Source organism: Sitodiplosis mosellana, unplaced genomic scaffold (assembly GCF_009176505.1).
Source record: "Sitodiplosis mosellana isolate CC-2019 unplaced genomic scaffold, AAFC_SMos_1.0 Smas_scaffold_6150, whole genome shotgun sequence".
Taxonomy (NCBI): Eukaryota; Metazoa; Arthropoda; class Insecta; order Diptera; family Cecidomyiidae; genus Sitodiplosis; species Sitodiplosis mosellana.
The window spans coordinates 3,076,906-3,102,653 of NW_022601391.1; the positions used below are offsets into that span (position 1 = coordinate 3,076,906).

At 37.1% G+C, this 25,748-nt stretch overlaps 5 protein-coding genes across 10 annotated transcripts; 2 read left to right on the forward strand and 3 right to left on the reverse strand.

Annotated features, from left to right (window-relative positions):
• Positions 1-561: 561 nt before the first annotated feature.
• LOC129574151 (uncharacterized) lies at positions 562-14,876 on the reverse strand. 4 transcript variants are annotated; one of them, XM_055455647.1, is made up of 10 exons: positions 14,566-14,861; positions 11,258-11,412; positions 5,191-8,563; positions 4,825-5,037; positions 4,355-4,748; positions 4,078-4,279; positions 3,717-3,910; positions 3,256-3,652; positions 2,817-2,985; positions 562-2,744 (listed from the first exon to the last, which is right to left on the reverse strand). In XM_055455647.1, the coding sequence occupies exons 3-10, from the start codon at positions 8,195-8,197 to the stop codon at positions 1,327-1,329; spliced, it is 5,994 nt and encodes a 1,997-aa protein (XP_055311622.1). In that variant the 5' UTR covers positions 8,198-8,563; positions 11,258-11,412; positions 14,566-14,861; the 3' UTR covers positions 562-1,326. The 4 variants fall into 4 exon arrangements, with proteins under 4 accessions (XP_055311622.1, XP_055311624.1, XP_055311625.1 ...); XM_055455649.1 differs by having other exon boundaries at positions 11,252-11,412; XM_055455650.1 differs by lacking the exon at positions 14,566-14,861 and adding an exon at positions 8,940-9,255 and having other exon boundaries at positions 11,252-12,818.
• Positions 14,877-15,449: 573 nt separating this feature from the next.
• Positions 15,450-17,076, forward strand: LOC129574156 (28S ribosomal protein S22, mitochondrial). The gene is made up of 2 exons (XM_055455660.1): positions 15,450-15,859; positions 15,929-17,076. The coding sequence occupies exons 1-2, from the start codon at positions 15,730-15,732 to the stop codon at positions 16,975-16,977; spliced, it is 1,179 nt and encodes a 392-aa protein (XP_055311635.1). The 5' UTR covers positions 15,450-15,729; the 3' UTR covers positions 16,978-17,076.
• Positions 17,077-17,079: 3 nt separating this feature from the next.
• On the reverse strand, positions 17,080-20,487 carry LOC129574155 (protein tumorous imaginal discs, mitochondrial-like). Of its 3 annotated transcripts, none has more exons than XM_055455658.1 (9): positions 20,310-20,487; positions 19,683-20,043; positions 19,467-19,608; positions 19,169-19,384; positions 18,996-19,096; positions 18,786-18,915; positions 18,204-18,353; positions 18,054-18,117; positions 17,080-17,419 (listed from the first exon to the last, which is right to left on the reverse strand). In XM_055455658.1, exons 1-9 carry the CDS (start codon positions 20,485-20,487, stop codon positions 17,241-17,243), a joined length of 1,521 nt encoding a protein of 506 aa, XP_055311633.1. In that variant the 3' UTR covers positions 17,080-17,240. The 3 variants fall into 3 exon arrangements, with proteins under 3 accessions (XP_055311633.1, XP_055311632.1, XP_055311634.1); XM_055455659.1 differs by having other exon boundaries at positions 17,249-17,419; positions 17,944-18,117; XM_055455657.1 differs by having other exon boundaries at positions 17,080-18,117.
• Positions 20,488-20,670: 183 nt separating this feature from the next.
• LOC129574153 (kinesin-like protein subito) lies at positions 20,671-23,613 on the forward strand. Its single transcript, XM_055455656.1, has 5 exons — positions 20,671-20,959; positions 21,312-21,772; positions 21,849-23,101; positions 23,188-23,290; positions 23,392-23,613. Exons 2-5 carry the CDS (start codon positions 21,328-21,330, stop codon positions 23,511-23,513), a joined length of 1,923 nt encoding a protein of 640 aa, XP_055311631.1. The 5' UTR covers positions 20,671-20,959; positions 21,312-21,327; the 3' UTR covers positions 23,514-23,613.
• A 101-nt stretch (positions 23,614-23,714) lies between these two features.
• Positions 23,715-25,679, reverse strand: LOC129574157 (galectin-9-like). The gene is made up of 7 exons (XM_055455662.1): positions 25,254-25,679; positions 25,090-25,175; positions 24,822-25,029; positions 24,605-24,758; positions 24,433-24,531; positions 24,300-24,361; positions 23,715-24,053 (listed from the first exon to the last, which is right to left on the reverse strand). Exons 1-7 carry the CDS (start codon positions 25,278-25,280, stop codon positions 23,799-23,801), a joined length of 891 nt encoding a protein of 296 aa, XP_055311637.1. The 5' UTR covers positions 25,281-25,679; the 3' UTR covers positions 23,715-23,798.
• Between the last annotated feature and the right edge of the window lie 69 nt (positions 25,680-25,748).

Genomic DNA, 25,748 nt, shown 5'->3' on the forward strand with positions numbered 1-25,748 from the left:
TTTTTGTATTATAAATAGAAAAGGGGTATTTTCCACCGAAAATTTTCTTCATGGGCAATTGAGGGGCTCAGAGGAAAAATGTTACGTAGAAAAGTTCCGCGGAAAAATATTCGGGAGCTAAATGATATCATTTAGCTCACCTAAATGGTATCACCTAAATATGATACCATTTAGCTCTGCTAAAGCTAAATGATACCATTTAGCAGAGCTAAATGATACCATTTAGGTCTGCTAAAGCCAAATGATACCATTTAGGTGAGCTAAATGATATCATTTAGCGGTGCTAAATGATACCATTTAGCTCCCGAATATTTTTCCGCGGAACTTTTCTACGTAACATTTTTCCTCTGAGCCCCTCAATTGGCATTACAGTTGCACAAAAAGCCAAATAATTTACTATGTATTTCCCACAGATGGCGTTGCTTGAATAGCAGTAACAAAAAACCATTTCATTTACATTATTCACAGTGTAATTCCATCGATTTGAATGGAAAAAAAAACTCTTTTTCGAATCGTTATTCATATATCATTTCTACTTGTTACCGGAATAAAACTCACGTCTTACATGAAAGCATTCAAATGTTCATTTTATTGTTAAATTGTTAATTGTCACATAAGCAATATGATTATAACAGTTGTTTGTTTTGATAAAAACAAACGATGGAATAAATGTCTGTGTTCCTGATTTTTTTTTTCGTAAAAAATTTCAAATGTTCTCTTCGCATTGGAATATATCTGATTCATATACAAATATATTTAAATCAATTTTGTTGAAAATTAAAAAAAAATCTGATTGGTTTGTGATGATGATGCTGTCGATGATGATAAATATCATTTGGTTTAGCTTCTATGTTTTAGCAATTGATTTTTTTTTAAATAAACAGCTTAGTACACGTGTAAGTAAGAACTAATATCTCTTGAAAAATGACTAGAATTTATAAATATTAGGGAGTTAGTATGTTGAAATTGCTTTAAGCTTACTCTCAACACATTTCTTTATCCATTTTTCCCTTAAGTAATTTCTTGTTGTTGTTGTTGTTTGTTTCTCTTCAAATTTCTTTCATTAAACATTATGTAATCAATTGCTTTATTATGGGAATCATAAAATCTCTGGTCTATGTATTGTAGCTTGTTTTAAATACGCAAAATACATTTTAGAAATGAAATATGGCCGAGGTCGAATTTTCCTAGCACTCTTTAAATTATATTTATAGTCGGTATTCGTCAGATTCTTTCATTTTCTAGATGTTGTATGTTTGTTTGTGTATGTATTGTATAGTTTTTGTTAGAAATTTTCTCAAGAATGATTGGCTTAGAAATAGATGTTTAGTCGATCACTTCAAGTTCGTTTGTATTGATATCGGAACGTTCTTTACAGAATGTACTCGAACGTTCTAATTGCGATTTGATGTGTCGCCCTGCTTCTTCTTCACCAACATCAGTCTCATTCGTGCTGTCATAGTTTCCGTCCGATGGTGGCCGATTCTCATATGAACTACTACTTTGTTTTCGTTCCTTGACCGATCGATTCTCTCGATTGACTTTATTGTTTGACGTTGTCATTTTCAATGCGCTACTTTTCGTTGGATTCATCAAAGATGGATTTGGTGGACGAACACTTGTTTTGGCCGAACTAACTGGTAGAAGTGGTTGCTGTTGGGCTGCGCTCTTGGCGGATCGTCGTAAATGAAGTGTGGTTGGGATATTTTTTGTTTTTTGATTTTGTATATTTGAAGTCGAGCTTGATTTATTCACGGCGTTTGAAGATGGAACGACGGTCGAATCCTTTATAACAGCGGGTACTGACTTTGAACTATCGGAATGGGAGAGTGATTTTTTCTGCGCTAGAATTTTCCGCGATCGTGCACTCAAAAAACTTTTCATTGGTGGTTTTGGTTCGGTGCTTCGTTTCAGTGGAATTTGATTTGCTGGTGTCGTTAAGCGATTTATAATTGCATCACGCGTCGAGCTATTGCTTGATAAATAGCTTTTAACTGTCATTGATGAAGGGGTCGACGAATTGACTGTCGATGATGTTTGTGATATTAATGCACTACATACTTTCAGCTGAGCATTTTTGCCGACGACCGGCACAATTTTCGTATGAACTTGATTTTGCTTGTCATTTTCAATTTTATTTACTTTTGCGTCAGGTCGTAAATCGATTTTCGTCAAGACAAGTGATTCTTGCGATTCCGTTTTGTTCGTGACAACAGAGCTGTGAAGTGAACCGCCCAATGAGTCGGCAGATAAACGTTCATGATCACCGTGCTGAGGTGCATTTCGATTCGTGTACAATCTATCATTTTTCTTCGCAGGCGATGCCAAACTATCACGTGACATTGTCGTTGAGTCGTTCAACTTTTTGTTTGTTTGATTGGTACTTCCGTCTCTGATTAGCGATGATACCACCGGGCTCGACGTTCTTGAACTTCCACTCGATGAACGCGCACGCACTTTTAGCGTTTCCTTATTGATGTTGTTTACTTGCCGCTTTTGTGGTTCCATGTATCGAGACTTCACATCATGGTAATTGTCCTTCTTACGTGCATGCGTATCAACTGAGCTAGCCGACTTTTCCAATGGATTGGATCGAATACGCTTACCAGATTCTGAAGTCGATCGACGATACACAGTCACCGTTGTTTTTGGTTCCGGCTTCGGTTGCACACTCGATTTCGGTTGCTTTATGGTTGAAATGAGATCGGGAACTTGTGAACGAGATGATGTTTTTGTTACCTTGCCTGTATGGAGTGCAGCCAACATATTTGAATTAGTATGTTTGATTAGAAGTTGAATGCTTTATTCTTACGTACCAGGACCACTTATCGTTTTTGCTTCGTTTGCCGCTTGTTGTTGCACATGCGCACTCTTGATTGATGTGTGACCTTCCTGTGAGCGTTTGGTGTGCGCTTGGATGGCCATCTTTACTTGGTACAAATCATGAGCCCTATTATTCGGTACGCTACTCGCATTCGATACAGACTAAAATATGTATGGGAAAATAAATGAAATTATCAATCAACGTATGAAAGACCCAGAGTAGTTTGCATTTTATATTGGATAGAATTGATCATAAATTAAGTTATTATTATACGGGCATTGATCACATTTACAGGAGACCCAAAATATGGCTAACGATACACATGTAAATTGTTGGAATTTTTTTTGAACATATTATATGTGTATAACGGCGAGATATTGCCTAATTTGTGATACAGATACATATCAGATATAAACAGTTAAGCAACCAACCTTCGGTCGTAGGATAACGCGTCGTTCGACTGATTCTGTTAAACATGCCAGTTTTTGTACTTTCTTCTGTATTTCAGCATCCATTCGTTGCCATTGATTGCATTTCATCGCTCGTGAGCATTGTCGCACCAAACATTGTTCAACCGCCGACATCATTTCAGTGACCAATCGTATAAAATCGGGATTCCAATCGAGCTCTTCTTCATCTTCGCCGTCAATTTCATTGTCATAATCCGACATAAAAATGCTTTTATCAATGCGTGATGTATGTAATTTGTTTACTTTCGCTTTCAGAACGGAGTCCAAGCGCGTAATTCGCTGATAACTGCGACACGCTTGATCGGCTGTTAATGACGAACCGGCACGCAATAACATGTTTTCCAAGCGCGAAATGTTCCTGCAATACGAATAAAGAATCATTCAGATATTCTAATACGATTGTGTCAGCTGCTCGCACTTACCAACTTTGACCTTGGCCCAACGATAAGAAACCATCACTTGCTATTAAACTGGCATAATGATCGGTCACATACACATGACCAGCTTCAATAATATCACGAACACTCGCCTCAATCCCGCTAGCCCAACGACATGGTGCAAGCAACGCAAGCAAATGATCACAGTCTAACAATGTATAAATCACTGATTCCGACGTCTGAAACAAACAAAAACACACGCAAGATAAAGAAGTTAATTTTAACAAGTGGAATTAGCCAAGATTAATTGTATAATAATCAGTTTTGCCAATGGTATGAACTCCCAGTGAAATGTTGAATGTCTCATAAATGATAGAAGACGTTACTTCATATCTCTTCAACTCACCATGTGTGCGATTATATGCTGCTTGCATCGAACGACTAATTCAGATGGAAGCTGAGAAAATGCACGGGATGGCCAAACCTTCATGTAATGCTTGCACGCCCATCGCAAGCACTTGCGATACAAGTCATCCAGACCCTGATTCAAAGCGACTGGAAACACTTGCATCACTCCATCGATGCATCCGCTGCAAGGCTTATGGAAACTGAAAATCGAAACAGTAAATGAAAATTTAAGCCCGAATGTCATATGCCGTTTAAGTGGCCTTTTTGATTCTCACCTGTGGCAATAGTTGGTTTTTAGGGCATGTGCGGCGACCTCTTTTAACCCTTCAAGACCTAATAAATCGGCAAGCGCTGCCAATTCCATCAGACTTATTCCGTCTGGCGGATGCGCAGCGCCCGAATAAATGTGACACAAGGCAAAATGTACTGCACCATACGAATATCCAGACAATGAGATGACATTTCCCGCACTACTGCTCACCCAACCACCGGCCAAAATTGCAGCAAAATACTGACAACGAGAACGTAAAATACATTTGTGTGCTCTCATTCTTCGGCCATTCACTTCGATTACAACGTCCGTTGCAATTTCCTGAAGAAACATTTTCAATAGATCTTCACCTAGCCGGCGTGGCTGCACTGCAGAAAGGCTGAACTCGTCGGCAGAATCTGAAATTGACATTGGATACAGAACTTAGTGTGAAAGAAAATTGGAGGAAAAATGAAGATTGTGTCTATCATTTACCAATCCCAGATCGACTGAAACTGGATGTTGCACTCGATGTTGACAGATCGGAATGGAACAAATCCGTTGTATATTCGTTGGGGCTAGTGTTTGAAGTGGATTGTTCAAAGTTTATAGGTAGACTGTTGCTCAAATCTTTGCCCAAATGTGGAAAAATCCTGGTCAAACTTTTAAAGTTTTCGGCCGACGAAGCGAGATTGGAGAGGTTGTTTCCTAAAGAAAAAATAAACACATGGAAAAGCAGAACAAATTCAAACCAAACATTCATCATGATTGAAAGCATTTTTCATTACATTCTAATGTTTGATGATAATAATTATCAAATCAATTCAAAGCAATTCAATATAGGGATGAATCGAAGCATACCTGTTGATTTTGACATGTGATGCCATGTATTACGATTTCCGGCCTGATTGAATAATTTGCCAATTCTTGAACCCACTGATTTTGGTCGACTTGACTCGGAATTGTGTAATTCGAACTTCGATGCTGGTTTATCCATATCTGATAGCTTAACAAATGATGAAACTTCTTCGGAAACGGTATTCAAAAGTTGTTTTTGTTTTTCGATCGTGGCCTGCAATGTTTCCATTGTGTGACGTTCAGATTTATTATTTGTTCCACTTTGATTTGGTGGTCGACGCAAAACGACTGCTTCTTTGGTCTCTGGAATTGTTTCCATCACATTCGATCCAGAAATATCACCGTGCAATGTATCGTCATTGTCGTTATGAAATGTGGCATCGTCTGTGTCTGTACGCGAAGCTGGCGACGAATTCTTCGAAAGAATATCGTCGGTAAGCGAACCCTGACTGCTTTTATCAAATGTTTCATTGATACGAGCATCTTTTTGATGACGTCTTCCTGTTCCTTTTTCATCGTGTTCCATAAATTTACTGCCGCTCGATTGCACCGATAGCGATGTTATTGAATTGTTTGAGTAGCTGCTGAGTGATTTGGATGTAATGTCATCGTGTGGTGAATTCGGTGTATCAATTGACATGCTGGATGTCTTTGAAATCAGTGGGATTTTATCTAAAATATTCATGATGCCTTTGTCGGAAGAGGTACTAATCGATCGCTTATGTTCTCTGACATGCGCAAGATGTGGCGCTTCTTTTGATGCATTCCATGAATGTCGCTTATTTTTTTCGTCTGATAATTGTTGGCTATCATATGACTGATTTCGTCGGCTCAAAATCGGCGATTCAGTTGACGTTGAATCGCTTCCTTTCACAATATTGTACGCTGATTTTGTATTTAATTCCCGTTTATGGGTGCTACGGTGATCATCATTGCCGAAATCAATAAACATTGAGAAAATATTCTTTTTATCTTCATTCTTCTGCGCCTGTTCCGAGGCATCATTACTTGGTGGCGGCGTGTTCGTTGCGTGCGAGTCATTATTTGAAAAATCAACAAAAAAACCCGTCGATTTTTTCTTCGGTTCGGCCGACGCACACGATGAACTTGACGAATAGTAATTTAGAGATTTTGATAGATGTTCGTCGGTTGGATAGGTGGGATTCATGTCGCTCAACGACACATAGTATCCAAATCCTTTGCAAGAACTATTCGATCCACTGCGATCTGGTTTTGGATCAGAGAAGCGAGGATTCGATTCAATGCTAACCGATGAGCTTTCGCTACCACGCCGTCGACTCTTTTTACCGCAGTCACTCATATCAACAACCCACGAATTCAATGCCAAACTACTGATCCGTTCTCTTGGCTTTGGTTTTGTCTCAAAATCCAATGGCGACATTCCGAGTGAGATGATTGGACAATTCTCCGTTTTGCGTTGCATTGAAGGACTTTCACATTGTTTTGGTGTGAAATCTTTGACCGATGCTCCCCCCGACAATATCGGCACAGTGTCATCGTGTGACCTTCGATGCGATGGAATTGAAATCGCATTGCTCTCCGACGATGATAACGATGCAATCGCGGAATCACTGGGCCCCAAACTGTTTCGCGATAGATTGACTTGCAAAATTGAGTTATGCGGTGTGTCCGGGTAGATAACCGAGTCACCTTTCGATGAATTGCCAATGGAAAAATTCGATAAATCTGCCAAATCATGCGAATCGCGATCACTACTTATATGCGAACTCGTATCAAAAGTACTAGCACAATCACTGCCACCGGAATGAATGCTGGGCAGTGAGAAATCGCTCTGGTTTTCCTCTAAGTATGGTACTTTCGGTGTCATTACATGCCCCGAAAACTGTTGAATCGAGTTGGAAAATAGGAAATTGCCTTGTTTGCGTTCATTCTCTTGGCGTTGATCACCCTTTGCACTGTCGCTGCGAGTCCTTTGTACGGCCGAACCAAATTCATTTAGCATGTTTAGCGAAACCGGTTTTGGTCCATTAGTCGATATGCTTTCTAACGAAAACTGGTCCTTGATATCGGGTCGATGCGATTCAAATGACTTTTGTGTGCTCAATTTTTGTTCATCCGATAAATTGATCACAAGTGCTTCGGCTTCATCACGATCGAATTCCTCATTCAAATTCTCTTTGCTTTTCTTCAATTCGACATTGTCACAACAATAGGACATGTGCTGAGTATTATTTATATCATTGGTTTGGTCGTCATTCATTTCAAAACTGCTATGTCTGCTCGATGGCTTCTTTTGTGCTCCACCGTTCAATTCATGGCTTGTGGTTGCGTGTTTGTATGTGTCACTCGATGGATTTGCTTTGAATGTATTTGTGAATGCGATTTCGCCGTCGTCCAACAAAGATGATGCATCAATGAAACAGTTCATTTCACCGCCTGCGTGCGGTTTGACCGGAACGGAATCCGATTTGGGTTTTCGCGGTGGTGGATAAACGGCTTCCCAGCTGCCCGTTTCCGATGACACCGATGATGAGTCCACGCCAAATGCACTCAACGTAACGTCGGTATTTGATGTTGATGCCGGCGTTTTCTTCTCTTCATTCTGTCGCTGCTTTTCCTCCTTCGATGAAACGCGACTGCTATCGAAAGATCGTCTCGCTGCCACTGGTGTCGAACTGTCAGCAACAGTTCCAATTTCATAATCTTCATTATGCGATTGAATTGGTAAGCTTAATGGATAACGTAATGGCGAATAACGATCCCGTTCGTCGACTTCCTGAGCCTCTGGTTTTGATTTCGATGTAGCCAATTCCTGCGCATCCCAATTGGAATTGTCTTCGTGCAAATCGTCCGAACTATGACTTGAACTAAAATGTTCGGCAGCCGATTGAAGACGTTGTCTTTGTCGTTGAGTGTCCAATCGAACGTTGTTGTCCGTATTCAATCGATCCTCTTGTGCACTCAAACCATTTTGAAAATTGGAGAGCGAAGCAGCCGTTGCACTCGAATTACCCGCTGACGAATCCATTTAGTGTTGTAATCGCATTCGTTTGCGATCTCTTCCGATCAATTTAAATGCTATTTCCACATTAAGAATGAAACAAGCAGTGAATCACACCTTTCAGCGTTTGAATTTACACATATTCACGCTCTCAATCTCATTGGCTACAAAGCACTACTTTGTTCTGTCCAGAGCGAATCTCATTAATTATTCAAACAGCGGCCCGTTGATGGTGTCGGATTTATGGTGTTTTTTTATGTGATTTTATTAAGTAGATGCGTGGGAGATCACAGTAAACAAGTATTATTCATATCAAATGCCAAACAAAGATGCAAATTCTTTCTTCCCTTCCGTATTATTTCTATGAGCAAATGTTGTTTGTTTCAATTTTTTCTGGAATGGCAAGAGAAAAAAAAACAATGGTTTGAAATAGAATAGTCAAGAGCATTAATTAATAAAATTAGATTCTCCTCCAATTTTGGGAAAGTGATACAAAGAATTTCTTTCCTCTTCCAATATTCACTCAGCCAGTACTTTTAACTAACAAGTTAATACAAAATTAATAAATTTTTTTTCATTATTAAAAATGATTCGATGAAACCAATTAAATATGAAAATAATTAAATCATCGTAAACAAGTGGTTTATGGTGAAGTTCATTATTTGATTTCTTCTTTTGCTCTTGGTTTAGACTTTGATTTTAATTTATTTATTGATGGGCTATAGAATTAGTGTAATTAAAATGTTTACCAAAATGGACAGAATCTTACAAAGAATAATATGTGAAAACGCCTTCAACCAATGAATATATGCATGACAGCTGTTACTGATTTTGGTTTTCATATTAGTCTTGATTGACACAGAAGTAATTCAAACTCATCCATCGATTCATATAAAAAAAGAGCTGTGATTCAATGGCAACACATGACAAATTAGCGAAGCGAAGCAAAAACACAGCGCCACGAACCAACATTTCAGTGCCACGGCACCTTCGTTCATCTGAACTTGTGCTGCTTTTTGCCGTATTTCGTGTGTGTACTGTGTGTGGTGTAGTCGGCAGTCCTAATAGCTTTGTCATTGTCGTAGCTAGAAATGACAACGATGGTTTCGGTTATAACCGAAATATATTTATTACACGGGCTAACAAAATCAGCATGATCGGCGGCGTATTAGGAAGAGGTAGTATGTTTCATGTCATGTGCGATGCATGACGTAACCCGCCCAAACATTATTTCGACCAGACGAGACTACTAATGATGAGTCACATACTCGACCCAATTCCATTCAATAAACTCTCAAAGACCTTCTCAAAACCACTTAGTTGTTTTTTTTTTGCGCTATAAGCTAATTAAACATTTGAATATATCATACGCCGTCTATACAATTGAGATAATTAGCATTTAAAACTGTTGTTCTAGCAAGTTGGAATAAGAGGTTTATGCCGTATATGTTCAAATGTTTGAATTCTTTTCAATCCAAGTATGCAAAATGGTGCATTACTATGAACAACAAACACTTCAAGTGTTTTGATATCCATCAATTGTTTCATTTTCATTTCGTTTTAGCGGTTTGATATTTATGTAACTTGGAAAACGAATGTTGGCGCATATGCCAAACCAGTTCGTTCCTTAATTCGATATCACAACCGAGTTACTTAATTTAAAAATCGTCACGATAACCATATTGACAATTCTCTTTTCATTCAATCATAACAAACTGCGACAGATGATCTAATAAGCTATTGTAGAGCTGCCTATTTTCGGTGTTCATAATCAGGTTATGCAGATTTACAGCCAACGTCAGTAGTTCAATTTAATTTTTTATTTTAAAATGTAATATAATTATATTCTCGATCATTTAAGAGGCTTTTTTTCTATTGATGATAACTTTTTTATTCATTGTGTAAAAAAACTTTTGAACAAAAAAACAATTCCAGAAATATGGGAATGATCCGTCGGTCACCATATTGTTCATCAAAAATGGCATTGTGCCCAATGAACAAATTTAATTTTGGAAACTAAGAAAATAACTGTTCCGCAACTGCGTCCACGGCTATTGTGCAATGTGCATACTTTGGTGAAGAAATATCTAGTAATTAGATAGCGTTTGCGATGTACAACTTGTTTTTCAGAACATTGATGCGAAGGGAAAGCCCAATTATTGATACAGTAATACCAGGCAAAGGTCAGCGAAAGTGCATTACGTCTAACGAACGCTATTTCAGAGCCAACCGAACGCTCATTCAGAACATCAAACTAATTCAATTCTTTTTTTTTCATTTTTCTCCAAGCGGCTGGAAACAATGGCAATGGCGGCTAATGACAATGTGAAAAAAAACAATAACAACAACAACAACATAGAAACTGTTCATGCTACGGTTGCGGAATACATTATTAGCTGACGTTTGATTGTATGAAGAGAAAAAAGTTTGTTTTTTCGACAATATGTCTTTTTCGCACTCGTATTTCGTGCCACACAAAACAAGTCGGTCAGTGTTGAGAGCGCCGCAGTACATTAGAACCGAAAAGCGAATGAACGAGAATGAAGAATCGATAGTTGGAAATCTTCTATTTAATATTGCATTGTATACGCTATGTACAGTGTACAATTAGGGTGTTTTCGGCATCGTTTAATCAAAAAAAATGGTATGCCTCATTCGATAGATCTCAGAATTCTGAGTCGATTGATAATATTTTTGTCGCGGATAGACTTGTGATGACACTTCCCGAAGCTGAAAACAAAAACAGTTTTATTCTGAATTTCCATAGTAACCTGTGAAAACCAGATTTGATTTGAAATTTTAAAGCAAAAATTTGACAAGAAAACATAAAATTGAATTTAGTTGTCACACGTTACTATAGAAATTCAGAATAAAACATTTTTTGTTTTTAGTTTCGGGAAGTGTCACCACAAGTCCATCCGCGACAAAAATGTTATCAATCGACTGAGAATTCTGAGATCTATCGAATGAGACTTACCATTTTTCGATTGAACGATTCCGAAAACACCCTAATTGTACTGTGTAAATATAATGATTTCTGTTGAGTTCAAAATATTGTGAATACAATTTTTTTTTTCGTACACTTACTACCCAGTTTCTTCTTTTTCGAATTTTGATACCGTTTAATTTCTTTTCTTGTCCATAAATCATCACACAATTGTATAGTCTATGATGGCACGAATCAACATTTGCTTGTGACATCTTTTTTTCTCTCTTCCTCTCTCCTTCCCTTTTACTTGCGCCTGTGTTCAAAAGAATCACCTGTATTCATTTCAATTCTCACCAAATGATTCAAACAGATAAATAAAATCTCATCAAACCCATTCATTTTACTAATTTTTAGTCTGCATTTTTTCTACAAATTTCCATTCACGAGGAGGAGTGCCACTTTTTCAATATATTGATTGTTTCTCACTTTGACATTTGGCTATATACTGCACTGATTTGATATCACGCAGATAAAAATTCAATAAACATCAGTGACGATTTCTACTCAAATTTGTACTCAACACATTTTTTGTCGGTGTTTTTTTTTCTTTTCGCTTCATGTTTTGGCATAAATCAAACTTCATTTGACCGAATCAGTAAGCAGCTTATACAAGCACCATAATGTATTGCAAACGTGTAATAGGTCAGAAAAAATACAAGCGACAATATATTCGAAGTTTGATTCTATGATCCGTTCTGTTGTGGAATTTATGTATTTTGAAGCTTTCTTCATTTCTCTGAATTTTATTTTTTTGTATAATATTCTGTATTGGTCAACGTGCTTTCTAGTCTTCGTATTCAACATAATGTTTTTTTGAAGAAAAAAATATGAGCATGTGTGGATTGGCTAATAATGTGCTGCTCACAACACATTTACAGAGAAGAAGACTGTACAATAAATAAGCGATTTCTTCAATCCGATTAATCGATACCTATCCCAACGTGATTTTGTTTGACACGGACAAGAAAGCAATTTGAAAAGAAAAACTACAAACTTAAACCAAGCAATATAACGAAGAGTTGTCGTCGCGATTCGATTCGATTCAAAGATGAGCTAACATAAGTATATTTTGGTGCGTTGTATCCCAATACACTGAGTCATATTCGGATTTATTTGGTAGCAGATGACTGTGCTTGTAAGCGTAGCTGCTGCTGCTGCTGCTGCTGGTGGTGCAGTCAGTCCATCATCATGCATGTGTATGTGTATGCGAATAGCGTTTCATTTTCAGTCTGACATTTAACTATGTATTGCGCATTCACTTTTTTTACCCCCATAGCATTATTTCGCATGTAATACGTTCATTGCTCACCAGCTATGTTCCCTATACCATAACTTTCATTTCATTGTTTTTACAGCGAGTAAAAGCTAACTTGATTCTTATGGTTGATCTTTTTTTATTTGTGCTTTGTTCAAAACTGCAGTGCACTAGAATGCCATTGAAACAAATCGTATAAACCATATCCAGTGTAATGTATTCAAGTCTTGCTTTTTATGGATATGATTGTTTTATCGGCGGTTTTATTGGCATTTTCAATTGTTTATTGATAGAGAAACGAAATTTCTTGTAAGAAAATTATTGAATTGAGGTGATGCAATCAAAAAAAAAAAAAAAAAATTCGTTGGAATTATTTTCTGAGAAATACTATCTCTTGTTGGATTCTCGTAATGACGTTATCGTTTTATATGCGGTCGAAATTAAAATTGAACCTTACAGAAAGATAATTCAATTTAGTATTCAATGAAACTGCAACTTGTTTGTCAAAAACAAAAATGTAATGAAGACAATATGTGTTTGATGGAAAGGTTTGACCCATAGCAACGTCAAAAAATGTAACATTTCATACGATTTAATTTAGGACAGCACTTTAAATGGTAAGCAAAAATTTGAGAAGACTTTACAATGCGGTTGCGTTGTTATATGTATTTTTATTGTTCGTGGTATTGTTGTTTCGAATAGTGTCAATTTATGCAGTCAGTAGGCCATTTACTGGCGCAACGATGCGGTGCCTTGTGTCATATACATTTTCCATTTGATCAAAAGAAAAGTCGCATTTTTATACAGTGAAAATTCTAATTATTCTTCAATTCGCACCACGACCACGACCAGCGTCGATAACGACAACTTCGGTTTATGATTTCCATTTTGGTGCGTTGCTATTGTTGATGCATTCATTTCACGCGTCGCACGTATTGAATCCATTATACATATTTATACGCCCATGTTATAAAAACCAAAAATAAAAACGATTCACACAAATGTGCATTCACTTTGCGAATCGCAAGCAAATTGTATACATTTACTGCTATCACCTTTGCTTGATCGAATTGATCAATTATACAGTGTACTGTGACTTCCAACGTGCCCTTTCTGTCATCGAAACACAATTGAACAACACTGTTATCTTCAGCACATTTGGAATGCAGTCGATTCATTTATCCAATCTTCATTTATCACATACAGATTTCGCAGTTTTGCATTCTTCGTCGATTTTCTCTCTGTTTCCATTTAAAATGCGCTGTGTCACCACACACACACACACTCACTCACACTCATCACCTATGCACACTTGTTTTCCATAAATTATACACACAGCTCACAATGTAATAATAGCAACAAACGTTCGTTTCGAAAATGCACATTGCAAGTGATTTGCATCAACTTATTGTTTGTTCATTCAATTATGACTCTCTTTTTTTCTACTCTATGACACGAATTGAACTTGATTGTTTTAATTTGTATTTTATATGCCCATTTGAAGGCTGAAGATTGGTTGGAACAATGCACTTTCTATGTCAGAAGATGGTTTTCGCTTTACTTTAATCCGTTTTCGTTTCGTTTTGTTTTGTAAGAAGGTTTTGTTGGGCAGCATACTTCTGGGATGATTATACTGTATTTCTTGGAACTTCTCCTTGCGTCATGGTGTATTTTACTCATGCTGGTTTTCTTCATTCATTCATCGTAAAAGGAATGACTAACATTTATCAATTTGCAATTGACAACCGTAACGATAGTCACGACAATTTGCGTTTTGGTAGTGTGTTAATGGACAACAACACCCCAGATCGAAAATCAGTCAGCCTTCAATGTTAGTTGCTCACTTTAGCCGAACGAATGACGATAAAATACATCAAATATCGATTCCACACAAGAGCGAAAAAAAATTGCCATATACAAGTAGTTAATACGAATAAACAATTCAAGTGTGATCACAATTTCAAATAGCTACCCACACTATTTTAAAATATATATATCGCGAAATTAAAAAAAAAAACGTGTATTGAATCGATGGTTGATCTGGTTGAAACTAAGCTCTCCTCGCTCCGTTTCATGTTTGGCGATTTGTTTCGAATGCAAACATTGTTCCGTAGGCCATATGTTTTTCATACATTCAGTATGCATACTTACATATTGGGTGCTTCTTCACAGGAATCGATCGATATTGTTGCGACCGATTTAATTTCACCGCACAGATAAAATAGAAATGTCGAAAGAGTCCCACTGCACAGTGCACACGCACTTGATGTGTCTTCACTTCAATTCAATATTATCAATGCAAACTCGATTGGTTTGCTTTTCGAAAAATTATATATTGTTTGTGCACAAAGTCCAGAATAAGCGAAGGAAAAAAAATTAATATCGCGCGTTTAACTCATCATTGGGTCTCGAACGCAACACATCGTCATCACTACTATTTTCACACTGACATTAGAGCGAAACAGTTCGAATAAACACACCGGGGCGTCTTTGAGCGTGTGCGTTCGATGGATTCGCTTTTTAGCTGTAATGGAACATAAAAATGACTCAATGACAAACAATGTACGTTAGTGAGCATGTATGTATGCGTGTATGTCTCTCTCTCTCTCTCTCTCTCTCTCTCTCTCTCTCTCTCTCCGTGTGTGTGTGTGTGTGTGTGTCTCTCTCTCTCTGTGTGTGTTTGTGTGTTGGTGTCAAACACTTGCGCGCCTGTCATTGTACGCTCATGAGCAATGAAATTCTTCATACACTTGTGCGGGAATGGAACGAATGTTAGCCTTCCATCAACTTATGCTCATGAACGTTGTCGTCGTCGTCGTTTTTCTCTGCAAACAACAATGCGCACTTTAATAAACAGATGATAGGAATACAAGCAAGTGGTTTTATGGTTTGGAGCTCTATTCCAATTTCTCCAATTTCAACTGTTTTCGTTTTCCTTTTGTCTCCCTTATTTTGTGTATAAATGTACTTTTGATTTGATTTGGATAATCATTCGATCGGATGAGCTCGGTTGTCTCATGTATAAAAATTGCCGAAAATCACAACACTTTCTACACGATGCATGCTATTTTTTTCACGTTCAATGCATTGAAAGCATTATTTTACAGTTATGAAGAGAAAAAAAAAACAATACGATTTAAATCCCAATTCAATAGCAACGAAACGAAGAGATTTTGTTTGTATGGAAAGCAACGCCTTCTGTTGGCGTATGTCATTGTTGCGTTGACGTATCGTGAGCTCACATCGGCAATGGTTGAAATTCATAACTTTCAAAGCATATAGTTAAACATCGAGCTGAGGAAAACACCAGGCAAAATGATTGCTCGAGCGCGTTTTGCCAAATGGATGCATCAAACAAAAACCGTGCATATAGTTCCATTGCTGCGTTTTAGCTCGGAGGCAACGGCAAATACTTCAAACCACACAGACAATTTCCTAAGATATGGTAAGTGTAAATGTTCTCATTTTGAGGTTAGAATCATAATGTAAAAATGCACTTTTAAAATGGTTTTAGATGCAGACCCAAGCAGTCAGTTTATGGAAAAACAAAATCGGGAGCTGATGCATTCGCTAACAAATATGCAAATTGAGCGAGTGTTTCGATCGCGACCAAAGCCATTCACCCGCCCAACATACCATTTCTTAACGGCCCAAGAAGTTAAGGAGAAATTGAATGGTGCATTACGAACGGCCAGACGTTTATTGCTTATGCCACCAATTTTACACATTGAAGAGGACGACATTAAAATTCTGTCCAAAGATCCGGAAATTCAAGGATACACCGATGCCAGAATCGTATTCATCGACACAACATTCGGTTTGAAGGATCGTGAACGGGCGGTTTTGGTTCGTCATCCAAATGGTGTGCTAGAAACAGCCAATCAATTGACGAGACGACGTTTGATTGAAACATACTTTCCGTTTAAAGGGCGACGAATAATTGTTCCACGAATGTTCTTCGGTGAGCATTTCCAGCGTGTTTTAGACGAAGGAAAATATGAATTTGTGTTAGACCGAGCCATCATTCAATTTGAACCGTTTGAGAAAGACTACCATCGAGTGACAAGCACAACGTATCAACACATCAGTCAAAATAGTGCCTTTGATTGTTTGCGATCAACTCGTCACTTTGGGCCGATGGCTTTCTTCTTGGCTTGGCACAAACTCATCGATAATTTGATAATTGATTGTATTCGACGTGACTATCTACGGAATGCCGTGGAAGCCATCTGTTTGATGTACAATTTGAACAAAATCCCATATGATGCATATATTTTGGAACAATTGAAACGATTCCCAAGACGTGACGATGAACATTTTTACCGAAAATTAATCGATAGCAAAACCAATGTAGTGGAATTGGAAATTGAGAAAACGGCCGGCAAAAACGAAGACGATCTAAAATGTGATGAAATTTGCCTGAAATTCCTCGACGAATATTGTAAATCGGAAAATGTTACCAAATCAAATGAAATCAAAGCCACGATACAAACCTATCGAGAGCACGCCGAAGAGAAACGGCGACTTTTACAAGGATTGCAAAAAGCACATGGCATTAATTAAAGTTTTGTTTCAATTTGCATTTTGAGATAAGGCTCAGCTGTGCTGTTGTTAGCTGTATAGAAATAAAAGAAATATTCAATAAAAAAACAAAATCAATTATTATTTTTGGTTCACTGATTTGCTACAATTTTTATTCACAGTTTAACTATTTTTTTCCTCGGAATTCTGTAAAATTTAAAACAAAAGAATTCGTTCTTAAACAAATATAGCTTGCATTTCCTTACAAGCCTTCCACACTTTCAATAAGGTCCACATTACACCAATCATACTTTATCACGTTTTTTAACAGATTCATCGGAGTTGGCCTCCTTTGTGTTCGAACTCTGATCACTTTCAGCACTGTCTGGTGTTTTCTTATTGTTGTCTGAGTCTGCTTCTTGTCGCAATGCTTCGCGGACTTTCTGTGTCAAATTTTTTGGTTCTTCAAATGATTCTTTAGTACCTAAAAGGGTGACAAATAGTAAACAAAGTACCATCAGTTTCATAGAATATAATGTTACACTAACCGTGGATTAAACTCTAAGCAATCAATGGGGGGTAGCGCGCCTTAAGATTCATCAATTAAAAGTCAACAAATTCATCATACTCTCAATGGAAATAAAACCAATGTTTTATTTGTAACATTTCTCTTTCGTTCACAATTTGTATTTAAGCTACATTAAATAAATTTTTGGCGCAGCCCCATTTCGGTTGGTTTTTCTATTCCGAATTATTATTATTCGAGTTTACGAACGATCGATGAACTAACTATTTTTGATTTTACATTATTCATTTTTATATTTATGCATCTTTAAAGATAGTTCGATTTTCTTTTTCAGTTTTTATTCCTCGTTGTCTGGTTGCATAATCGGTTAGGACAGTAGTATTACTGTCATTATTTTGACCATTGATCAAACAGAATGCAATCAGGACAACCAGGAATCCACCCAAAATTTTGTAAATTCTGCGCTGTTCGTATTGATCGACCTGATATTGTTCATCACCCGTTCGATCATGTGTTTTGTAGTCATCAGCACGTTCTCCTTGTGTTTTTGTGTTATCAAATGAAGTTGAAGAAGATGTTGTATTCGACTTACCATCGGTCTTCTGAGTTATACCAAATATCGTTCCAGGTGTGTCTGTTTCAAGCTCAGCATAAGCCTGTCAATGTGCGATGAATTGAAAACATATGTTATTTGCTATAATTCAAACTGATTATCAAACACAGTATATCCTTGTCAATTCACCTGAATCAATGCTTTTTGTTCATTGCCTAACTTCTTTGGAATGGCTATTTTGATGTGTACATAATGATCGCCATTTCCATAACTATTGACTCGTTTCATACCCTTGTTGCTAAGGCAAATTTTCGTGTGTGACGCAGTACCAGGTAAAATCTAAAGGCGTTGAAAAGTAAACCAGATTTCCAAAATTTAATAATGCTCACCAGAGATTACTATGAGATATTTTTATTCATATGGGATAGAAATATCGCATAAAAATATCAGATATTTTTCATGCGTTGCGTTGTTGTAACGCATCTGCAGTACAAAATTCATATTCCTTACTGCGTGCCAAGTCGAATTTGAGACTGATCCGAGCCGAATTCAGCAAAATTGACTTGGGACGCAGAAAGGAATATGAATTTTGTACTGCAGACGCGTTACAACAACGCAACGCATGAAAAATATCTGATATTTTTATGCGATATTTCTATCCCATATGAATAAAAATATCTCATAGTAATCTCTGATGCTCACAAATCAAATCCATAAACATTGTTGATTGTATGAATCAGAAGAGGGAGAAAGAGAGAAGAAAATTCTTACCTGAATAGTTTGAGTTTCGTAAACGCCTTGAATACGAACCGTTCCTCCTAAAATGGCCTGCGATAGAGATATCTCAGCATCTGTGTGTACATCAGCCCCATCTCGTCTAAAGTAATTACTTTTCTCAACTCTGCAGAATGCAAATAGGATTTGGTCAATGAAAAAATGTTTCTTTTTGTTATTCGATTTTTTTTATGTCGTTTCACTCACTTGAATGTAATAAATATCTCCCTTCGTCCCACTTGCATACGAACAGTTTGTCCATTTTCAACGCCAGCCGGAACAGGAACGGTAATTTTTTTACGTTGCACCTTTGTAGAGAAAAAGAAGATAATTACCACTGTTCAAATTTCCAAAATGACTTGATGCCAATCGATCCTTACATTTTGTCCTTTGCCTTCGCATTCCAAACATGGATACTTATTGTATTGGCCCGTTCCTGAACAGTATCGACATGTCGATCGCATGATAAACGGTCCAGTTGACACGGTTTCCATACCGCTGCCGTTGCAATATTGACACTTGCTTGGTTTTGTGCCCAATTCACAACGAGATCCCTGACACTTCTGACAAGTATCAACCACATTGACAATAATATCCTACAATATTGATATTGATTACAATGGTATCCTTGTTAACAAACTTTCAATTATGAAATGTTCAATTCCCCTTTTAAAATACCTTGTTTACACCTCGTGCAGCTTGTGCAAAGGTCAAGTTCATTGTGACCTCTTGTGCCGCTCCAAATCCAAATTTGGTGTCAGCAAAGTCGAAATCACCAAAATCACCACCGCCCTTGAAATGGCGATTTCCAAAGATTTTACTAAAATCAAAAATGGGCAATTAATGTGAAAACTCGTTTCAAATATAAATAAGGTTGCTACTGCATCCACTTACTTGAACAGCTCTTCTGGGTTTATAGTCGAAGTGTATTGCCAATGTTGGTTAAAACCTTGGCCGGTGGGACCAGCCCCTCCTCCATTGCGGTTCATTTGTTCGGTTGTTGTTCCAAATGTATCGTATTCCTTTCTCTTGGTGTCATCGCTAAGTATTTCGTATGCTTCGGATACCTCTTGGAATTTCTTGCCGGCATTGGGATCATCTTTATTTTGATCGGGATGGTATTTTTTAGCCAACTGATAATACGCCTTTTTGATATCCTTTGCCGAGCTATTTTTCGAAACGCCTAATATTTTGTAATAATCTTTTGACGCTAGTGAAAATGTCGTGGATATACTACGATGTGATGCACCCAAAACTGGAAACGAAAATGCAGAAATTAGACTCAGATGTGATGCAATTTGTCTTGTAGTCGATTGTTGAGGTTAAGTTTTCACAATAATTCGAGAACATTTTTCAAATATTTTTCAATCCAAATCATTTTTAAATGACAATCGAATTTGATCCATTCATTGGATTGACCCATGGCATTGATTGTGTCATTCGATATTTTTTCACTGCTTCAGAAATTATTTGTGTTTTTTTTTGCATTTCAGTTACTGCACTTTATGAAACTTTGCTCACCTGAACCATGCCCACCGAAAAGTCTCGATGATTTATATTGGCTCGTTTGATGTGTGCAAATGTGAAGCTGCCTACTGTTGGGTTGATGCAAATTTGTTGTTGTTGTTGATGACCGAACTCCGAACAATTGCAAATTATTCGAAAATAATTGCGATAAACGAAATCGTGTCGCAGCCATTTATTAAACAAAATTAAAAGACTTTCATATCCTTAGCATTATGTGTGTGTCAAATGAATTGCTTCAACTGACATGTGTGAATATATGTCATATGAACGAAAGGGCAATACCTTCTGTGTTTTGTTCACGTGCGTTTGTATGTGCAAAGCCCGAAACATTGAGCTGCTGAAACCATCGAACTGTCACAATTCGCTTGTGATTTCACACTATTGGCGCGTTTTTTTTTTGGTGGCAGCACTCACGAATTTCGAACGATACTTAAAAAAAAAAAATATTTTGTTTTAACGGCAATTCACATTACATGCTTATGTAAAGCACATCGTTGTTGTATTCGTTCAAAGTCATTGTTTGCAATTTTCAATCTTCTATTTGCATAATTTTATAAACATTCTAGTGTATTTTTAAGAATTTTATTTTTATATTGCTAATTTAATACGGAACAATCGAATTGTTTTTGTGAATTGTGAAATAGGTAAGCCTTTTTACTATGAAGCTGACTTTGGTTGATTTGTCAGACATATCAAAACGAATGGAAATTCTGCGCAATTTTCATATTTCTTTTTTGTTTCGTTTTGTAATGATTTGGTTTTTGTCAGAGACATCGTCGAATTGGATGAATTTCCGTGAAAATATAGTACAAATCCAATGAATCAAAATATTGTTGGAATAACAAGGGAAAAAATAGTCGTTAGTGACATTTTGATGTACCAACAAATACATTGCTTTGCATAAAATTGAGCTAAACGGTGTGATGAACCGTCATATAAAAAATCCAAAAGCACTTTTTTTATTTCAATGGTTTTCTTTTTATGATTTTTTTGCAGGTAAAAAATAGGAAAAATGTCAAATGATCGTGTATCTTATATGTATCAACGTGATCCGAGTATTGATCGACGTTATCGTCCAAAACCCCGAAAAATCCGTGATTTGTTCAAAGAGATAACGGAAGAAGAAGACACAGAAAATGTAGCACCGAATGGCAGCAATTCGATGTCAAGTGCTTGCTCACAGAATAGTTCGGACACGATCGACACAACGGCATCGGTGTTTTTGCGATTACGACCGATAAAAAAAGCATGCAAACACTATGAAGCCGAGAACAATCTGTTAAAAGTGCTTCCGATTGAAATGGCCACCAGTAATAATAAAGATATGGCTGAAAAACACTTTGAATTCTCAAAAATATTCCACAATAATGCTACGCAATTGGATATTTACAATCAATCCGTGCATGTATCCATTCAAAATGAAGAGAATCTCACGATATTGACGTATGGGACAAGTGGTAATAGGAATGCAACAAATGTGTTCATGATTTCATTCAATATTAATCGTTTTTTCCATTCCATATCGATTTTTAGGTTCAGGAAAAACGTACACGATGTACGGCACAGAATCAGATGCTGGTATTGTTCAACGTGCCATTGCTCACATTTTCTCAATGGACCAACAAATCATTTGCCCGACGCCAGCGGCCAAAATTGACAAGGGCAATTTTTTATTGGTTTCCGAGGAAAATATCAAAGATGAACTGAACTTTAAATCACAATTTGTGAAAAATGAAAACGCATTGAAGAATAAACAGATGCTGAAGCAAATTTGCGATGAACATGAATTCCAGCTGGTGGAAAACCCAGTGTGGCAGTTTGTTTTTGTATGGATTTCATTTGCTGAAATTTACAATGAAAATGTGTACGATTTGTTGAAACCGAATGCAGGAGGTACAGTGACAAAGCGTAAAAATCTGAAGATTATATCCAACGATGGCAATTCATACATCAAAGATTTGGCATCCGTTCATGTAGCATCGGCCACCGAAGCATTTGATGTGATTCAAGCCGGCCTACAGCAAGTCAACTATGCATCGACTAATATAAATGCGAACTCAAGTCGGTCGCATTGTATACTCATCGTGAATGTGATTCATTTCTCGTATCCTGATCGATATTCGACGTCTACGTACAAGTTTTGTGATTTAGCTGGATCGGAGCGGTTAAAGAAGACCGAAAATGTTGGCGATCGACTGAAGGAAGCGCAACGTATCAACACATCATTAATGGTTTTGGGCCGTTGTTTCGACCTCATGTTCCATAATCAACAGTCCAAGGGATCAAAGGAAGTGGTGCCATTCCGCGAATCAAAATTAACAATGCTCCTACAGAAATCGCTTATGGGTCACGAAAAGATTACCACGATCGTAACCATGGCACCGAAAATTGATTTCATGGAAGAAAATCTACACGTACTGAATTTTGCATCAATCGCACAACAAATTGTCTACAAGCAGCCCAAGCAAGAGTCAAGAGACCGCCGAACTGCACGAAGCACACGATTCTCGTGGTTCATGAATAGCATTGGTCAACGAAATGATAGCGACTGGAACGATCTTTTCGAAGAGAACCAACGTTTAGAAAACGAAAACATGGATCTTCGATATGAAAATGAGCAGCTAGTTGAACAATTAGATGGATTAAAAGCTGTACTAATGGAAGCTAAGAAGGAAGAACAGGAATTAAGAAATCAACTGGTTGAAGAACGTGAACAAATGGTCAATAATGCAAATAAAAAAGCTGCGAAACGTCTGGCATACGAACAGTCAAAGGCTCAGAAAGTGGTAAGTGAGATTTTTTTCATTGGAAACACCGAATCGAATTATTTCTTCAAAAAATAATCCAATTTCCATTTCATTCCTTACAACAGATAGATGAACTTAAGCAAGAACTCAATTTACTGCGACAGAAGCAAGCGACACAAAGCGATGAAGATGAATCAGATGACGACGATAAGGAAGAGGTGGAGATCGGTAAGAGAGCAAACCAATTGGGACCAACTTTGCCAATTTTTCAGCTGGCACATGTTGGAAAAAAAAGAATATATGCTAATGAACAATTGTTTTACCGATAGATTCAAGTTTGGATGAACAAGAACCAGCTGATAGCACTATCCCATTTGAAGACCTGGAACATCATGGTGCTGATGGCGAATCATTTGAAAAAAAACGTCGCCTAAGCTCTCCATACAAATGATCGATCACCGAAGATCACGATTTCTTAGTCATGGAACACATTTGGTTTCTTACAAAACAAAACATCCTACATTAAAAGAATAAATTACATTCATAGTTCAGATTTGCGTGCATTTGATTTAGATATATCCGTCATTGCGAGGTGGAACAGAGATCCTGCAATTGGTAAAAACTGAGCAAGAGCGGAAAACAAGTAGATTGATCGGTATGGCTAACGCAAGTTGGAATTTATTTGTTTCATCGTTTGGAATATTTATGAATATTTTAACATTATGTGCATTTTGATTCAGTCCGAATTTGAGCCATCACTGTCGAACATTTTTGAAATAGCGTAGGCACCCAGGCCAATTCCCCCGATACCCGCCGCATATTTTAATGCTTTTGTTCCAGAACCACTTTTCGGTGGTGAAGAGTAATGTGGTGTGGTTTGGTAGGTATTATATGATGGATTTTGTTGATAGGGCTGATTCGACAAATTCGGTTGTCCTGGTTGATAATAATATGTTTGGTGTGGCGGTTGTTGATAATAATATTGACCGCTCTAGAAAAAGAAAAATCATCTTAAACTCCTACGAATAATCAACAATGTGTGTCAATCAATAATTTGGTGTATAGACGAAATTACGGCGTTTATTCAAATCAATATTTAATGTGGAACTGAATATTCGGAACAACAACAAAAAAAGAAATCTAGGGAAAAGTGGGTGCACAAATGTGAACGTATCAATTCAAATCAAAAACTGAAAGGGTGGGGTTAGTGATGTTGTATGTCTTTGTGTAAATATACCGGATACGTTTGCTGCTGACTAGGCACCGCAGTCACAGTCGTCGAAAAAGTATTATATGGACCTATGAAGCAAATGAAACAAAAAATTAACAGAATACTTATCACTTGACAAATATCAATCATTGTAATTTACTTGGGTGTACGTATTGTGTATGTGGCTGATGATGCGGCTGATAGCCTTGATACGGCTGTGGTGGTGCTTGTTGATATGAGGGCATTGATGTCGTCAGCGCTGAATATTTAGGAATTATTTTATTATGAAATTATTTTTATTATGTTCAATTATCGATTTGATCGGTTCTTACTTGTTAGCAATGGAGCGGATGGTGTCAATGTGTTTGGATCACCTTCTAGTCTTATTGAATGGATTTTCACTTGGCCTTGGACATGAACAAATCTAGCCGAAGACAGGGGAATTCGATGTCGGAATTCACAGAAATGACGACCATTAACAGCAATCTATAAAGATAACATTGCATTGGTGTTAGTTCACAATAAAATATTCACAAATGAATCACTCACTTTGAATTGATTTAATTCCCCAAGTATTAAAATCTCAAATCGTTGCCCATGCTGGATTGGACAACCGCCGAATCTTTCTTCGTCGCCCCATGATTGGCTGATCATCGAATTCCTAACGATTGCGCCTTCGTTTGGACGAACACTCAAATGTACATTTATATCATCGGATGGTGTTAAAATAGGTCCGGCTCTAATCTCCACGTCAAATCTTTGGGAAAAAAGATCGCCAAATTAAGTTCTACCAAATATTTTGCGATTGGTTGGTTACCTATCGTGATAAAGCATTTCGCCGGTTACTCGGATCATCAGGCCATGATGAAATCCTCCTGGTATCAATCCAAGATACGGAATATGCTGAACACATAACAAACAAAGTTACTTTGCTGATTCAGAATCAGTTGAAAATATTCACTTGATAATAATGATACTTACAGGATGGGAAGCAGGTAACTGAGCCATAACCAAATATTTTCTTTCTTTTCAAAAATAAAATTAAAATTTAAAATATTAAAATTTGTGTATTATTTCAAATTTTTACTGCGCTAATGCGGACGTGACACCGAATATTGCACAGAAAATAATACTAAAGCATAGCGGATGATTCGTTGCCAACAAATTTATATGGAAAATCGTAAGTATTGTCAATTAGTGGTTGGTATTGGTGTTGTTTACATCTACAAAAACAATAGTTAATCTTATCGGCTGAGCGCTATATTCCTCATTTTACTCATTATATATGAGTCATATATGTACATTGTACAGATTGTTTTCACAAAAATGGTGAAATAATATATATTATTTTATCACAAAGTGTCATTCGGAATACTGTGATGAATATCACTGATGATCAAATTTGTTATAGAATCGAGGCTGATCATTGTTGCTATGTATGTGTTGTATGTGAGGATTTTACCAATATTGAATGAA

Bases quoted from the DNA above. Each gene is read 5' to 3' on its own strand.
- LOC129574151 (XM_055455646.1), bottom strand. From the start codon at position 8,197: ATGGATTCGTCAGCGGGTAATTCGAGTGCAACGGCTGCTTCGCTCTCC. The intron at 4,749-4,824 runs GTAAATGATAGA...TGTCAATTTCAG, and splicing joins TTTCAGTCGATCTGGGATTG to ATTCTGCCGACGAGTTCAGC. The intron at 3,653-3,716 runs GTAAGTGCGAGC...TTCGTATTGCAG, and splicing joins TTGGGCCAAGGTCAAAGTTG to GAACATTTCGCGCTTGGAAA.
- LOC129574156 (XM_055455660.1), top strand. From the start codon at position 15,730: ATGATTGCTCGAGCGCGTTTTGCCAAATGGATGCATCAAACAAAAACC. The intron at 15,860-15,928 runs GTAAGTGTAAAT...AAATGGTTTTAG, and splicing joins AGACAATTTCCTAAGATATG to ATGCAGACCCAAGCAGTCAG.
- LOC129574155 (XM_055455657.1), bottom strand. From the start codon at position 20,487: ATGGCTGCGACACGATTTCGTTTATCGCAATTATTTTCGAATAATTTG. The intron at 20,044-20,309 runs GTGAGCAAAGTT...TTTCGTTTCCAG, and splicing joins TTTCGGTGGGCATGGTTCAG to TTTTGGGTGCATCACATCGT. The intron at 18,354-18,785 runs GTAAGAATTTTC...CAACGCCTTTAG, and splicing joins ACGAAACTCAAACTATTCAG to ATTTTACCTGGTACTGCGTC.
- LOC129574153 (XM_055455656.1), top strand. From the start codon at position 21,328: ATGTCAAATGATCGTGTATCTTATATGTATCAACGTGATCCGAGTATT. The intron at 23,102-23,187 runs GTAAGTGAGATT...TCCTTACAACAG, and splicing joins AGTCAAAGGCTCAGAAAGTG to ATAGATGAACTTAAGCAAGA. The intron at 23,291-23,391 runs GTAAGAGAGCAA...TTTTACCGATAG, and splicing joins TAAGGAAGAGGTGGAGATCG to ATTCAAGTTTGGATGAACAA.
- LOC129574157 (XM_055455662.1), bottom strand. From the start codon at position 25,280: ATGGCTCAGTTACCTGCTTCCCATCCT. The intron at 24,759-24,821 runs GTGAGTGATTCA...TTATCTTTATAG, and splicing joins GGGAATTAAATCAATTCAAA to ATTGCTGTTAATGGTCGTCA. The intron at 24,054-24,299 runs GTATATTTACAC...TTCTTTTTCTAG, and splicing joins GTCAGCAGCAAACGTATCCG to AGCGGTCAATATTATTATCA.